This window comes from Chanos chanos, chromosome 5 (assembly GCF_902362185.1).
Source record: "Chanos chanos chromosome 5, fChaCha1.1, whole genome shotgun sequence".
Taxonomy (NCBI): Eukaryota; Metazoa; Chordata; class Actinopteri; order Gonorynchiformes; family Chanidae; genus Chanos; species Chanos chanos.
In genome coordinates this window covers 25,128,091-25,143,763 of record NC_044499.1, presented here as the reverse complement: position 1 = coordinate 25,143,763, position 15,673 = coordinate 25,128,091, and the positions used below count along the sequence as shown (strand labels likewise).

The 15,673-nt window shown below is 43.0% G+C and overlaps 1 protein-coding gene across 2 annotated transcripts in view; it reads left to right on the top strand.

The window, feature by feature from the left end:
* tns3 (tensin 3) overlaps positions 1 to 15,673 on the top strand; it is a 51,964-nt gene that overhangs the window by 2,092 nt on the left and 34,199 nt on the right. Inside the window, exons 2-7 of one of the 2 annotated variants that reach the window (XM_030773293.1) lie at positions 9,595 to 9,744; positions 11,029 to 11,079; positions 12,461 to 12,583; positions 12,841 to 12,905; positions 13,848 to 13,931; positions 14,595 to 14,707. In XM_030773293.1, the coding sequence (XP_030629153.1) occupies positions 9,595 to 9,744; positions 11,029 to 11,079; positions 12,461 to 12,583; positions 12,841 to 12,905; positions 13,848 to 13,931; positions 14,595 to 14,707 (586 nt within the window). Of the gene's footprint in view, positions 1 to 9,594; positions 9,745 to 11,028; positions 11,080 to 12,215; positions 12,369 to 12,460; positions 12,584 to 12,840; positions 12,906 to 13,847; positions 13,932 to 14,594; positions 14,708 to 15,673 lie in introns of those variants that run through there. The other variant, XM_030773294.1, reaches the window with a different exon arrangement.

Here is a 15,673-nt window from a genome sequence, read left to right as displayed (position 1 = left end):
GTATAGAACAAGAGACACTTAATCCCAAAGTTACAGAGGGTGTGACTTTACATTTGTTCAGAATTGTTTAATGAGTTGTCTTATAAAGTAAGTCTAAATCCTCTGACACATACAGAGGTCGCTTATGATTCTAATCTAGGCTTGTGTTCAATGTTGAAAACAGGGCAGTAATAGTACATCAAAATTTAAAAGAAAGAAAAACTTTTTTTCAGAAGGAGTTGGTCAAGGTTCAGCTCCACAGATAATGTTTTCTCTTTCTCTCTCTGTTCAGAAGAAAAACGGTATCTGTATGGCATTCTTTATGGAGAAGCTTTCCTGTCACCTTGACATGACTCGCAGGCATTCCTCAGTAAATGCCTAGCCTAATGCAGCTGGACTTCCTGCTGCGTTCACAGTTCTCCTGCCGTCACTCAGAGTGTTAGACAAACAGTTTGGGCAACGATTAATCTGGCCATGTGTTTGGCAGCATAGCATACTCTCCTTCCAGAATTTTCTTTCCAGGAGCTGGGTTGAGAAACATGAGGAAAATGTTGTGCTACTGGAACTGCTTTTCAATGTAAAGCCTCAGAGTAGAAATGACATTTTTGAGGTCTCAGTGGCTCTCTAGGCCCTCATCCAGTTTTTTTTTTGTGTGTGTGTGTGGGGGGGGGGGGGGGGGAAATGTAGCAATAGATTGTCTTTCAGAGGTTCAGGGGGGCAAAGAAGGATCTCATCCTGTATCTGGAATGTTTTATTTATTGGTTTATTCATCTTTGCTTATTTTCATCCCAGCACAAAATGTTGTCCTCCATTCACCAGATTCACAAACATATGCTCTGATGTGGCTGCTCTGAATCCTCCATAACCCCTTAAGGAAGGGGTGGCAGGGGGGTGAGCCACCTCCCACTAAGCATCGAATAAAACATTACTAGCTTAGGGGGCAGTTGATTTGTCTAAGTCTCAGAGTCTTAAAGAATATGAAGGCTGTTCTCTGGGCTGCACGCTGCTTCACTGTAACAATTGTTATCGTTATGACAGTAAGATGTGAGCACGAGTTCTCATTGAGCAACTGGCTTTACAGATGTTTGATTCCTTTCAGGTTTGTTCATTAAAGTAAAAACCAATGCAGTTGACCGACCTGAGAGAGAAATGAAGAGAGCTGAAATGAATGTTGCCAGGCACTATGTTCTCTGTACGCAGTCACTTCTGATGAATGGAAACTTACTTCACTGGGGACAATGGTGACATTGGAGAGTGCACAGCCCCTTCTTTAGGCCGGAGATATAGTTGCTTTTAACTACACGTTTGCGTGTGCATGATGGCTGCTTCGCGTATCCTGCGTCCGTTTGGTGCATTAGTTGTGCATGTCCTCAGAAATTAACACTATGCGTCTGCAAGATGCAGTATGCACATGAACGGAAGGGGCAGTGTAGGGGCAGTAAGGGGATGTGACGTGGCAGGGTCAGTAGGCACGTCAGCAGCAACAAAAATGGCGGAAAGTTTTGAAGACAAGCTGTGTGACCTGTGTGAAGTCCGCAATTATCCGCATCCATGTGATGTGTCATTGCCACTGCACAGTGTCAAATGTGCTTGTCAAAACTATACGGTCTGACTTCTTTGGTGTGCCCTCTAGTGGAATCCTCCAGTAACATGTGTAGTACATAGGCAAGTGTGGGAACAATTACGTTCACGACGCAGCCAGCTGTCTACGAGAACGCGTGGTCAAAAAGCAACTATGCCCTTAGACAGCGCAATCCCGCCCCTGAACAAAACCAGTGATTTCACTAACAGCACTGGATTCCTTATGTGAAACTGTCAAATTAACAAATAGTAGTCTGTTTTGATCAGTTAACATCATAGTTCACCTCATGGCACAAAATGTAAAATGTGAAAACGATGAATTTGCAAATTAATTTGGCAGTCAAAGACCCTAAGGCAAGGCCCAGCAAAAAGCTGATTTAGTGTGTACAGCTTTAATAGTCCAGAGTGGATTTACCGACCGTCACAACACTCAAATATTTGCTAATTAAATTCATTAATATTAGTTAATTCAAAATTGGCTGCCTTTCTACATTTATTGCATCCTTTTCTCTTTCTGGTGCTTCACAAACAAACGTCTAAATAAAAGACTTCCACAGTTCATCCTTGTTTTTGATCACTTAATTTTCCTGCCAACCACAGTCTGTATTAATACATTTTGGGCTTTTCCCTGTAGTAAATAAAGCTCAAATTATCACCCACCACTGAAAAATCCTTTTCAGAACATATACCAACGAGTTCACTCTACAGCCCCCCTGTCTCCATGCATGGACTTTAAGTACTGCCTCAGCTAACCTACCTACTTGCCTTGTCTCAAATTTACGGGTGCTCACAGAATGTAAACGAGCTGGACTTTCAGGAAGCTGTCCATGAAATACAGCTACCAAGACATCCTCTGCTTCTCTTGTTTCTGAGAGCTGTTCTGAGAGTTTTCCTGTCTCATGGTGGGTTAGGCTGACATTACGAGCATCTGAACCTCTTCCTTCCTTTCTCTCTCTGTCCTGGTCCTTGTGTTAGTTGTGTGAATGCTCTCCTTAAGTTTGGCAAATCAAACCAGTGACCAAACCTGAACCTATTGCAATCAGTTTACTAATCTTAAGTATCAATCTTTTTAAAAACTTCCTGGTGCAAAATAATCCAGTTGTCTCTGAGGGAGTCACCACTTCCCCCTTACCGACACATCTGCCTCACACAGTCAGCCTTACCTACACATCTGCTTCAAACAGTCAGCCTTACCTACACATCTGCCTCACACAGTCAGGCTTACCGACACATCTGCTTCAAACAGTCAGCCTTACCTACACATCTGCCTCACACAGTCAGGCTTACCGACACATCTGCTTCAAACAGTCAGCCTTACCTACACATCTGCCTCACACAGTCAGGCTTACCGACACATCTGCTTCAAACAATCAGCCGTACTCACACATCTGCTTCAAACAGTCAGCCTTACCTACACATCTGCCTCACACAGTCAGCCTTACCTACACATCTGCCTCAAACAATCAGCCTTACCTACACATCTGCCTCACACAGTCAGCCTTACTTACACATCTGCCTCACACAGTCAGCCTTACTCACACATCTGCCTCACACAGTCAGGCTTACCGACACATCTGCCTCACACAGTCAGCCTTACCTACACATCTGCCTCAAACAGTCAGCCTTACCTACACATCTGCCTCACACAGTCAGCCTTACTCACACATCTGCCTCACACAGTCAGGCTTACCGACACATCTGCTTCAAACAGTCAGCCTTACCTACACATCTGCCTCAAACAGTCAGCCTTACCTACACATCTGCCTCACATAGTCAGCCTTACTCACACATCTGCCTCAAACAGTCAGCCTTACCTACACATCTGCTTCTAACAGTCAGCCTTACCTACACATCTGCCTCAAACAATCAGCCTTACCTACACATCTGCCTCACACAGTCAGCCTTACTTACACATCTGCCTCAAACAGTCAGCCTTACCTACACATCTGCTTCAAACAATCAGCCTTACTGACACATCTGACTCAAACAGTCAGCCTTACCTACACATCTGCCTCAAAAAATCAGCCTTACCTACACATCTGCCTCACACAATCAGCCTTACCGACACATCTGGCTCAAACAGTCAGCCTTACTCACACATCTGCTTCAAACAGTCAGCCTTACCTACACATCTGCCTCACACAGTCAGCCTCACCCACACATCTGCCTCAAACAGTCAGCCTTACCTACACATCTGCTTCAAACAGTCAGCCTTACCTACACATCTGCCTCACACAGTCAGCCTTACCGACACATCTGCCTCAAACAGTCAGCCTTACCCACACATCTGCTTCAAACAATCAGCCGTACTCACACATCTGCTTCAAACAATCAGCCTTACCTACACATCTGCCTCAAAAATCAGCCTTACCTACACATCTGCCTCACACAGTCAGCCTTACCGACACATCTGCCTCACACAGTCAGCCTTACCTACACATCTGCTTCAAACAGTCAGCCTTACCTACACATCTGCCTCACACAGTCAGCCTTACCTACACATCTGGCTCAAACAGTCAGCATTACTTGTGTCAAGAACAGTGATATCTTTGATAGCTAGCCAATTAGTATGAACTGGGAGCGTGGAATCCTGATTAAAAGAGTTTTCCCTTTTAATGCAGAAAACCATGCTGTCAAGCTAAACAAGTAATGCAACATCTAAAAGCTTTCTTTTAGCACTATGCACCCCTCCAAAAAAAGTAAAAATGACCCCCTCTGGCTTTTTACCAGATTTACATGTTGGGTACTCTAAATCCAAACAAAATCACCATGAATCTTTGTGAAAGAAAAATGTGCACTACCATGTGCTGCACCATGTCAGTCTGTTTATGACTGTTTTTTACATTCACTAATACTCAGGAGATAAAAACTCCTTTGGCAAGTGGTGCCAGATTCTACAAACAGCCTTTAAAAGTATCAAAAACTGTTTAGGCCTCAGACACCCCAGCCTGCCTGTTTTCGGTATCCCCTCCTTCCCAGTTTGTGTCACAATGATAAATTATGCCACCGTTTCCAAGTTCCAACTTTTCACCAGAGGCTCAGTCAGCCAGTGGTGTAAATCAGATCCATCAGCTCTGCGTGGGTGCTGACTAGAGGGTGTGTCCGATGGTCTGATGCAGACACACAGGCTCCTGAATGGCAGACAAATGACTGATATGTAGAGAAATGTATGTCACAGCCCTTAACAGTATTGCTCTGACAGGAATGCCTGCCTTTGAGACTTTGTGGATAATTAAACACTCAGACGGCACAAGAAACTGTCAGCCTACTGTATGAACCTGACATATGTGCTGTCTGCAGCCCACTGGTTGCTTTAAACTCTTTCTACTGTCCTGTCGATAAGTCTGGGTTTTGTGCTGAGTACATATGCAAAGGCAATAAATCTGCATTCCAGTACCTTAGAAAGAACCATCTCGTAAAGACTTCCTGCAACTACACTGGAATGTAATACATGATGAATTTTAACTCCGGTCCTGCTGTCTCACACCCCTAGTTTTTCTTTCTTCCCAGTGTTCATTGATCAGATTTGCAGTGTTGCTGTCACTTTCTCATAAGAACCTCCTCCAGCTCCAAACACTTTGCTCTGGCCCAATCTAAATCAGTGTTTCTCAACTCCAGTCCTGGGGACACACCAGACAGCACATTTTACTGAATGGCAAATACCAGCATAATTAACTGAAGAAGTAAAGCACTCAGTAATCAGGAATGAATTAGATATGGTAGAGCTGGATTGGAGAGAGGATGTGCTGTCTTACTGCACTGGACTTGAGAACCTTTGATTTTGGGGGACATGGCCCATGAGAGCTAATTCAAATGCTATTCCATTTCTAGCTATGGTCTAACAGTCCTGATAGGCAGCTCTCTGAAAATTACAGCAGCGATCTTCTTCTGTGCACTCGGGGTGTGAAATTCTAAAGTGTGTGTCTGTGTGTATTTTTGCATGAGAGTTTGTGTGTGTGTGTGCGTGTGTGTGTGTGTGTGGGGGGGGGGGGGCGTTAAGCTCCTGTCATGGTACTGTTTGGTCTGGTTCTCCTGCATGGCCGTACCCGCTCTAAGCTTGTTCCTGCGCCCACAGGGCACGAATGTGTTGTGGAGCTTGACACACCTCAGTCCATAAGTATCCGTGCCTCGTGGCAGGCCTGTTGACACATGCCGGCTCTGCCTTCTCAAAGCAGCTCTGAGAGCTCCCCTTTGTGCTGCTAAAACCCTTTACTCTCTGTAATTGGGGCATAGTTTTAAATGGTTGTGCCAAAAATGTTTTTTGGCAAAAACAATCAGACCATATAGACAAGTCAGTTACCACCCATCACGTTTTACATTTAGAGCTGTCGGATGTTTCACTGGGTGAAAAGTTTGCAAGGGTCTGATAGGCTGTTCCCGTTCAATCAGTGCATGCAAACATAAGAGGCCAGTTCGCTCTATTTATCCTTCTTCATAAAGACAATTCGATCATTCGCACAATTAACAAAATCTACAAAACACTGAGTATAAAGCGGTATCTGACTACAAAAGACTTCAAAAGACTACACAAGTCTGTGTAAAAAAAGTGCTGAAAATAAGCCCAGTGTGTGAGAGAGGCAGTTCTGAGTACAAAGTTCGTCTTGAGTGGGTTTTAATGAGCAGAGATTCTCGTTTCTTAAGTGTGTGTTTTCTCTGTATCCACTCTGTGGATGAGTGTACAACCCTGTCATTTATGGGGTGATTAAATGAAAGTCCCCTTCTCGTGTTATTTTAGCCATCTTCTTTCTCCTTTCCCTCTTATTCACTGGCACTGAATTTCAGACATAGCGGATCTGACAGGTATGATGAATGTCAGACACCTACCTGCTCTTTACTCAGGTCCACTTGATCCTTCTTGGAGAAAATATGGATAAATCAAAGGAGACCAGAATAAAACTTTAATCTGGAGTCCCAGTAAGAAAACAAAATGTTACGGAAAGCGTCAAACTCCAGACTGCCTGATTGGCCATTGTCTTGTGTCGGATTTGACTTGAGCCCCTTTGGCTCCACGCTGGCTTTTCTGAAGAACATCAGTGAGTTCCCAAGCTGTCTCCAGCAAATGAGCAGCTAATTGCTGTTGTAGTGCGTGTTCAAACAGGTATCTACCCGCACAGCTTAACTGAAGGACACTACCATATGGTCTTAGACAGGGCAGTGGAAACCTGTAAGAATATTTCTCTTCACTGAAATCAGTGCAGGCTTTACCCCTCAGTGATGAGATGGTCTATATGAGAATCTAGGCCTGTTTCAGTCACTGTACTTCCAATGCATGGACCTGACTCCAATACATACTGCATGTGTTCCAAATTCTCAGGCCTCCATGCACATGCCTGGATGGATACGAACAAAAAAAATATTAATTTTGTCAAAAGCCTCCAGCAGTGACCCTACACAGACTGTGACACACACACACACACAGGGTTTTCTTTCAGACTTCATTCTTTCCCAGTCAGGTTTACTTTTCTAGATGCTCAGGCTGGTTCAGCAAAGAATGTAGCTGGATACAGGAGCTTCCCTATTATTCTTCACATCTACAAAATCCCATCTTCTTTATCACCTCCCTCCCCCATTTTCCTGTTTCCCGGGGTGACGACCTCTCCTGTTTCTCTTGGTGATGACCCCCCCCCCCCCCACACACACCCCACACTCACACACACAGTCAGACTCTCTGCTTGGTGGGTTGGAGCACCATTTCCCTGCTGATTGACGGCTCTCCTCAGTGGCCCTTCAAAAACCTGTAGCCTGCAGTAAGTCCTCATTAATGGGCCACAGTTGAGCACCAGTTCATTACGACGACATGCAGATTTGTTTCAGACACTGGGGAGACAGATTTTGGCTGGCCTGTGACTGCGTTAGGGCATGCAGAAATAGCCCAGAGGAAGGAAAGGGACGACAGGAGGAGAGATTAAGCACCTTTCCATGCTGGGGAAAAAAAGTACAAGGGCCCAACTTCAAGATTCCTCCACTTGCATGCTTTTCTTTGTCTGAGCTGGTTTCGTAGTGGGTCTCACAAAGCCATTGGCTGCCCACTCACACTGTATCTAGGCCAATGCTTATGGATCCAGAGGGCAATATTTTTTGGAGAAAGGGAAACGGTGAGTGTGTTTGCATTGATAAACAAAGAGTGTCTTAAGGAATTTCTTAGAGATTCTGCCTACTCTGCCCATCTGCACCTTTGTGCTTATGTTGTATCAAAGCTTTGGTTTATTTGTATTCCCTGATTCAGCCCATATGTAATGCAGCTCACCTGAAAGACACAAAGAAAGAGAAGATTTTAGAGAATTGGAATGGGTGCACAACATTGTCTCAACAGTATAACATAGAGCATAATTTTTATGTGACAGTGTTTTTGCATTATGTTGTGATTAATAAGACTCGAATAAGCTATATGTCTGATTTATATATAAAAAAAAAACATGTAGAACAGCATTGGTAGTGATATTCCCACTACTGCTTAGTATCTATAAACATAAACATCCACAACATAAATATTAAGTGGGGAAAAAACCGAGGGAGTAAAGAGCAAAGGAATGATGGAAGGAGAGAGATGCAGATGAGTTACCAGCCAAAAAGAAAACAAACATATAGAGTATGATCAGAGTGTGAGGCTCCATGACTGAAATGGTTATGAATATTTATGAGCCTGAGGTATTTTTATTGTCATAAACTATCAGATGCGGAGTAAAGTCAACACAAGCTGAGGTCTAAACTGTTCCAGGGAGAATCTCTGTCATCTCTGTGCAAATTAGTCTCGGACGTGAATTCATCTTGGTCTGAGAAAAAGACTCTCAGTTGTAAACAGTACGTTGCTTCAGAGCAATCAAAAACAGTTCAGAATGTCTATTTATATCAGTCACCAGCCCAGAAGGCTCAACCCCTCGGCTCCCATAAAACACACAGACATAAAGCAATGGAGGACAACCGCCCTTTAATGTTTGTGAATTAAAGATGTCTTGCTTACAACTGTGCAAATGGCTTCTAGAACATTCTGGGCCTCATCCGTTTCACTGATCCTCAGTAGCTTTTTTAAAAAGGGGGGGGGCAGCATTCAAATAACAAAAGTGACAAAAGAAGCTTTTGCCATGTACATAAAAAAGCACAACAGCTGTCTTTCCAATAAACAACCTTACCCCAGTTGTAGTGGGGTTTTTTTTCAGCTAAATAAACATTCTTAAATGGTTTGGACTAAGTGATGTAGACAAAAGTTGTAGACAGATGTCTAAGCTACTCAAACATCTGGTGGTTTTCTCCCAAAAATCTGTCTCCAGGGGTCAGTTTTGAAGACACATTCTGCCATAGCTGTAAAATAGCTGACCTTGATTTGGTTTATTACTACAATGCCAGCTGTTTGTGACTGTGTCAATCTCAGCTCTGCACTGGAAAAATCTGCTCCATGCAGGGAGAGCTGGGCTCTGTGATTTGTTGATTTTGTGACTCAGTGGTGGCCAGATAAGCAACACAGGCAAGAGGCAGCATATGGCAAGCCATGCCACAATGCCATGAAAATGTCACATGTGTTAGCAGCACCACATTCCGGAATGCATACATCTGCAAGCAAGTCGTCAGCAGCAGAGGACTCTGGAACTAGACATAGTGGTCCATGTCTGTGTTTTTTTTAGAGAGAGTACTACATTCTTACCGTGCCGTAGATGATGCCATTCTATTTGAGAGGGAAATTTAATCATTTATCCAGTTCTCGTTGCCTAGACTATGACCTTAGATCGGTCTGACTCTACAGACGTAGCCACCTTGCTGAGAAATCTGAAATGCTTTCCTGTAGAAAGAGGTGGCAAGCAAGTACCAAAATGGTTGTTTATGTTTCAAAATTAGGCTGGAGTACTGGATAATCTGTTTTGTTAGTTCTGTGGTGGTTCATACTTAAGAATATATTCACGGTATGTAACACTGTTCACTAGATTTTTTCAGTTGATATTAAAGACTTCAGAGTCCAGGACGTGTTTGGGGAGACAATTTGTCTCTTATTGTTTAGAAGTTTGTGCTTGGCCCTAAGGAGTTTCTTTTTTGTGTTTTCAGATGGAGGAGGGATATGAACTTGACCTGACCTATGTGACAGAACGCATCATTGCTGTGTCCTTCCCCCGGGCCTGCTCAGAGGAGACATACCTACATAACCTCAAAGATGTCACACGCATGCTTAAGTCAAAACACGCCGACAACTACCTGGTCAGTTATGTCTTTGTCTACATCTAGTTCTACCTTCACATCTATATTTGAAGGTCTCAAAGCTATGTAAATATTTTTGAGCACATGCTCTGTAAGAGATTTATTGTATTTCCAATTCAAAACCCTTTTACAATCTGTTACTGATGTTGTACTTGGACGCATGTGACACTGTTGATAAGTTACCATTTTACATTGTTGCATCATGGATGCATCATTTAGCCTTTGAGGTATGAAATGTCATATGGTGCTTATGATATGGTGGCATTTTATAGTCACATGACTTCAGTCTTTGAAAGGCTCTAAAAGGCACCATTATTCATGATGGACTGTAATGTGTAGATATTACAAAGAACTTTAAAAACAGTAATGTCAAACACAACACTTGCCTAACCAAATGAGACACAAAGACAGTTCATGTTTTAAAGCACTAAGACACATGCTGGCTTTGCCAACACTCTACCCTCTTATCACAGGGTGTAAAGTCCTGTGACGTCATCTGTATGCAACTCCCAGACAAACACACTGACACAACCCTGGACTCTATTGAACCTCATTGTATGACGAGAGATCTGTGATTTTCTGAATGATATTGTGTGGAATATGCCATTAGAGTCATGAAAGAAAACCGAGGGGCTTGTCAATACAGTTATCAGTGCAGATATTGACTGAAGGTTATTTGAGAATGAAAAACAGTGTCCAGGAGATATCCACATTAACGTAATTAAACAGTTTAAATGACAGACATTTTCTGTTGAACTCTATGCTGATAATGGCAGTCCAGTTAGTATAACCAGTCCAGTCAGTGACATACTGCACGCCCAGGTATAATCCCAGGATTTCAGAACCAGATTAACTTGTCAGCAACATAGTTCACAGCTAGTACAGTAGATCATGCTCTTGGTGACTTTGGTGAATATTCTAACAGTAATATGCATATTTAAAATTTAAAGACTAAAATACTTTACTGAATAGTGAGAATAGTGAGTCTATGTAGACAACATGTATGAAATAAAGTTGAGGGTTCAGAGACCCCTAGTGGTTGCATTTTGTGCAACACTTTACCATGGTGAAAGCATTGCATTCTAGCACCAGGATAACACCATTCAACAACATCAGAACAGTGACAGCATGTAATTATATCTATGCTGTATGCTAACAACTTTCCATCCACAGATTACAGCTCAACACTATAGCTCGCTCCTTCAACACAAGTTATCACCAAAACACACAAACTGTGAAAGGACGAGAAGAAAACTTGTTGCTGTGTTTTCTCTTTCTTTCCAGGTGATCAACCTGTCGGAGAAGAGGCAGGACCTTACAAAGATGAACCCTAAGGTTAGGAAACAGATGTGTTTAGAAATGCCTGCCTTCCCTAATCATAGTGATTTGACAAGGGTGGCATGCAAGGACTGTAAGCATTGCAATTACAACTAGAAAATAAAGTTTGATCACAAACATGACGTTGCCTCGATAAAACCAAGCTCTAAATGCCTCAGAGAAACATTCAAACCTGCATAGTAGTAGTAACAGAAATTATACAGTACTACAGTTAAAAAAAACACACAGTGGCAATAGCGGTTGTGTGTGTAGGAGTATTTAACGGTGTAGACCAATCTAAAATGTACAGTATTATGAGAACATGATAATGTGTTAGGGAAAGAGGGATGGATGTTTAGATAGAGGTATGAAAGGATGAATAGCAGAATAAAGAGAAAGAATGGAGATACAGCTAGGTGACTGAACAAAAATGTGGAAGACATTACATGGCTCTATTGTTCAATGTTTTCTTTTCTCTTGTTTGCCTCAAAGCTACCCAAGCCCTTTCATTTCTATAGCTTCATCCCTACATCTCTCCATCCCTGCCCTTTTTTCCTCTGTATCCATCTGGCCATCCCTTTACTCATCCATGTATCCATCCATACATTCATACATACATGCTGTTTCAAATTTTAGCAATGCTCCATACTTCTATTCCTCTACCTATCACTCCCTTTATTCCTCCATTCCATACATCGAACCATCTGTCCATTTGTACCATTTGCTCTGTTCTACCTTCTACCTTTTGTATGAGTTACATCTTCTTACTTAGTACAACAAAGCAAAAAATGTTCTGAGTTTTAGTGCTTTAATACTGTGAAAAACTGCTGAGAGACTAGTTAGATAGTTAGATAGATAGCTAGCTCTTTCATGTTAAACTTTCTTTTCTAACGTGAATCACAGTAAAGCACACTCAAGCCCACAACTAAAGCTACACTCCACCCAAAAGGCTCCACACGGCACTGTTCCCTGCTGTATCTCTTTGACTCATCCTGTTGTTGTCTGTGGAGCCCAGGAGGTGATATCTGAGGAGTCCTGTTTAAAGCGTGTGTATGTGCTAGCTGAAGCGTGTATGTGATTTAGTTCACATGAGTGCCTAGCTTCATAGGAAATGCCTCCAGGTGTCTTTCATGACTCATTCCAGTTAGCAGATGACATTAAACCACTCGCAAGCTAAAGAGCTCTCACATTCCAAACCATGCCCACATTTTCCTAAACCATGGCTGGGGGCAAGGCTGACTATGTCAGGTGGAGGAGGAGAAGACTGCATGTATGCGGTTTAAGTGACTGAGTCAATAAAGTAACAGGTAAAAGGGTAACTGTAACTGGTTCAGAGATTTTAGCTGGAGGGTTTGTTAAAGTAATGAATGGATATGTGTGTGTGTGTGTGTTTCTCTAGACACTGGACACAGGCTGGCCTGACCTTCATGCTCCTCCACTGGATAAGATCTGTACCATCTGTAAGGCCATGGAAAACTGGCTTCAGACCGACCCACTGCATGTGGTTGTTATCCACTGCCGAGTGAGAAACCTCTCTTTCTCTCTCTCTTTCTTATATCCCTTTCTTACCTTGTCTGACTCTTTACATTAAAGCTATGTTCAAGTTCAATAAAATTTAAAAGGATGTATACAAAAGCAATAATTATATCTGATGACACCGAACTCCCTCTCCCTTGCTCTCTCTGTCTCTCTCACACTCACTCACTCTCTCTCTGTCTCTTTCTCTCTCTGTCTCTGTCTGTCTGTCTCTCTCTCTCTCTCTCTCCCTTTCTCTGTCAGGGAGGGAAAGGCCGTATTGGGGTCATTATCTCCTCCTTTGTGCATTTCACAGACATCTCTGCCAGGTAAGGATGACTCCTGCCTCACACTCTGGACCAAGATCCCATTATTGCTCTTCAACTTAAAAACTCAGCTCAGTGCAAGGTTAGTGGGCTTACTGAATGAGGGAGAAGTGTACAATTTCAAACCAGTGTCTCAGATGTCATTACGCTGTCTCAAAAGACACTGTAGACTGTAAAGGTATGTGAAAAAGGGCCAACTCTTAAACTCTCCAGTGTTTCTGTTGCTTCCATTTTGAGGATTAGTGTCTGAGATTCTAGAGAGTGTCACGAGGACAAAAAAACCATTATCATATGCGCATATGCAGATCCATTCTGTTCACTAGCTGTATCTGTAGTTGTGTGTGTGTGTGTGTGAGAGAGAGAGAGAGAGAGAGAGAGGGAGAGAGAGAGAGAGAGAGTGTGTGAGTGTATGTGGGTGTGGGCGTGGGCGTGGGCGTGGGTGTGAGCAGGGACATGAAGAGAGAAAAGGGCCTCAGCCAAAAAGCCTGCAGTGTGTGTTAGTTTAGTGGTGTTTGGATAGCTCTGTATATACACACACAAACACACACACACACACACACACACACACACACACATACACACACAGTCCACTCTTTTTCTCTCGTCTCACAATGTTCCTCTCTCTAGAGTGTTTACTTAGGCATGGCTTTGTTGTGCACCATGCTGGAATCCCTGTTCATTCTCCCTCTGTGTTGTGTGTATGTGTGTGTGTGTGCGCGCGCACATGTGTGTGCGTGCGTGTGCGTGTCTGTGTCTGCGTGTGTGTGCCTGTCTGAACCCGTGTCAGAAAGTTAAGAGGACAAACTGTACCAACAAATCACACACTCACATTCTAATTCTGTCATTTTTTTCAGTCTCTTTTGACTTTCAGTCTCTGACCCCACCTGTTCCATGTTCACCTGGAAGACTAGTCACATGACCGATCTCTTGTTCTTCCATTCACAGCGCTGATCAGGCACTGGATCGCTTTGCCATGAGAAAGTTCTATGACGACAAGGTCTCTGCTTTGATGACTCCCTCTCAGAAAAGGTGAGATGCTTCAGACACGCTGCTATAGTTTTTGAAAACATCTCCTGTGAAATCACAATGAGAGATAAAAGCCAAATATCAACAGTTACAGATTCTACTCAAATAAAAGGAGAAATAATAATCATTGTACAACGACACTAAATCTTGATGCTGTGCTAAATCTTCTCCACATAATCTGCAGAAATTTCAGTCATTGTCTTAGTGTAAAACTTGATTTACAGTGTCTCCTCACCAGCAAAAACCAACAGGGTTTCCCCGGAGTGAGTGATTGCGTGACATAGTACAAAGATGAGCCCATGGAATCTGATCTGCCCAATTCACTGTGACTCACTCACACACACCCACACACCACCCACACACACACACACACACACACACACACACACACACTCACACACATGCCCACAAACACTTGCTCTCATTGCATCCTGGTGTGTGTATAGACACTGATTATGCTTCTTGAGACTGGTACATTGTTTTGTGAACGCCCCCCTGCACAGTCAGTGGCCTTTTCGAAATATAGCAAACACTCTCACAGATTCTTTGACAGTGTGTAAATCTAGACATTTATCCCACAGACAGTGTGTAAATCTAGACATTTATCCTGCAGATTCACTGACAGTGTGTAAATCTGGACATTAATGAACTGAACTTTGATTCCAGATACGTATGGATCTTGAACAGTCTCTTGAATGGCTCGATGAAGATGAATGCCTCTCCACTCTTCCTCCACTGTATCATCTTTCACGGCATCCCAAACTTTGACAGCTCGGGAGGTTTGTTCTATGCCATAACAGTCCTACTGTGTTTGGGTCCTGATACAACTCCATATCTGACTGTATCAGAAGACCACATCCTGTCAGTACAGTCACTCCGTTAAGCATCAGTTATGTGTGTGTGTGTGTGTGTGTGTGTGTGTGTGTGTGTGTGTGTGTGTGGGTGTGTGTGGGCATCTTTGAATCCCAGGGTGGATGCGGATACGTCAGAGATAGCAAAAGTAAAAGTAGAAGTACTTTTGCTAAAAAAAATTACTCTAGGTAGAGTTAAAATAGCCCTCCTGAAAAATACTTAAGAGTAAAATAGTCACTCACTTACACGTTACAAAAACGGCTGTCAGTTTAACTCCACTTAGAGTACTTTTTTTTTTAGGAAGAGTACTTCTATTTTTACTTTTGCCATCTCTGGTCCCAGTTAAGTGTTTGTGAGGCTTCTGATAAGTTAATGAGCTTTCTCCCTCTCATTGCTAGTCTAGACCTCAAAACAAAACATGGTAGAGGGACCACACACGCGAGCACAAGCACGAACCAACATACATACACACACTCAAACACACCTAAAGCTAACATATCTCTACCTCAAGAAGTTCTTCCCATTTCATGGTCGAACATTCATGGTTGAACGTTAATCCATGAGGGGAGAGCCAGAGCAGATTAGCATCCGAGAAGCTAATCGATGTGTGACAAACTCCAGTCACACGATAACCAGATCCTCTCATTCAGTCTCAGCGGGAATATAAGGCCGGGCAGTGGGGTGAGACTGACACAGTTTGTGCTCAAAGCCACAAAAGAGAGCTCAGGTTTCAGTGCCGTCTCTATGGGTACAGAGAAAACAAGTAAGCAGCCTTAACCAGCATACATATATGACTACAGTCTGTCTACAGATGTACAGATCTGGACTATCAGCAGGAACACATACAGCAAAATCACAAACAGGGAAGAGGAAAGGTTGTAGGAATTGCATTA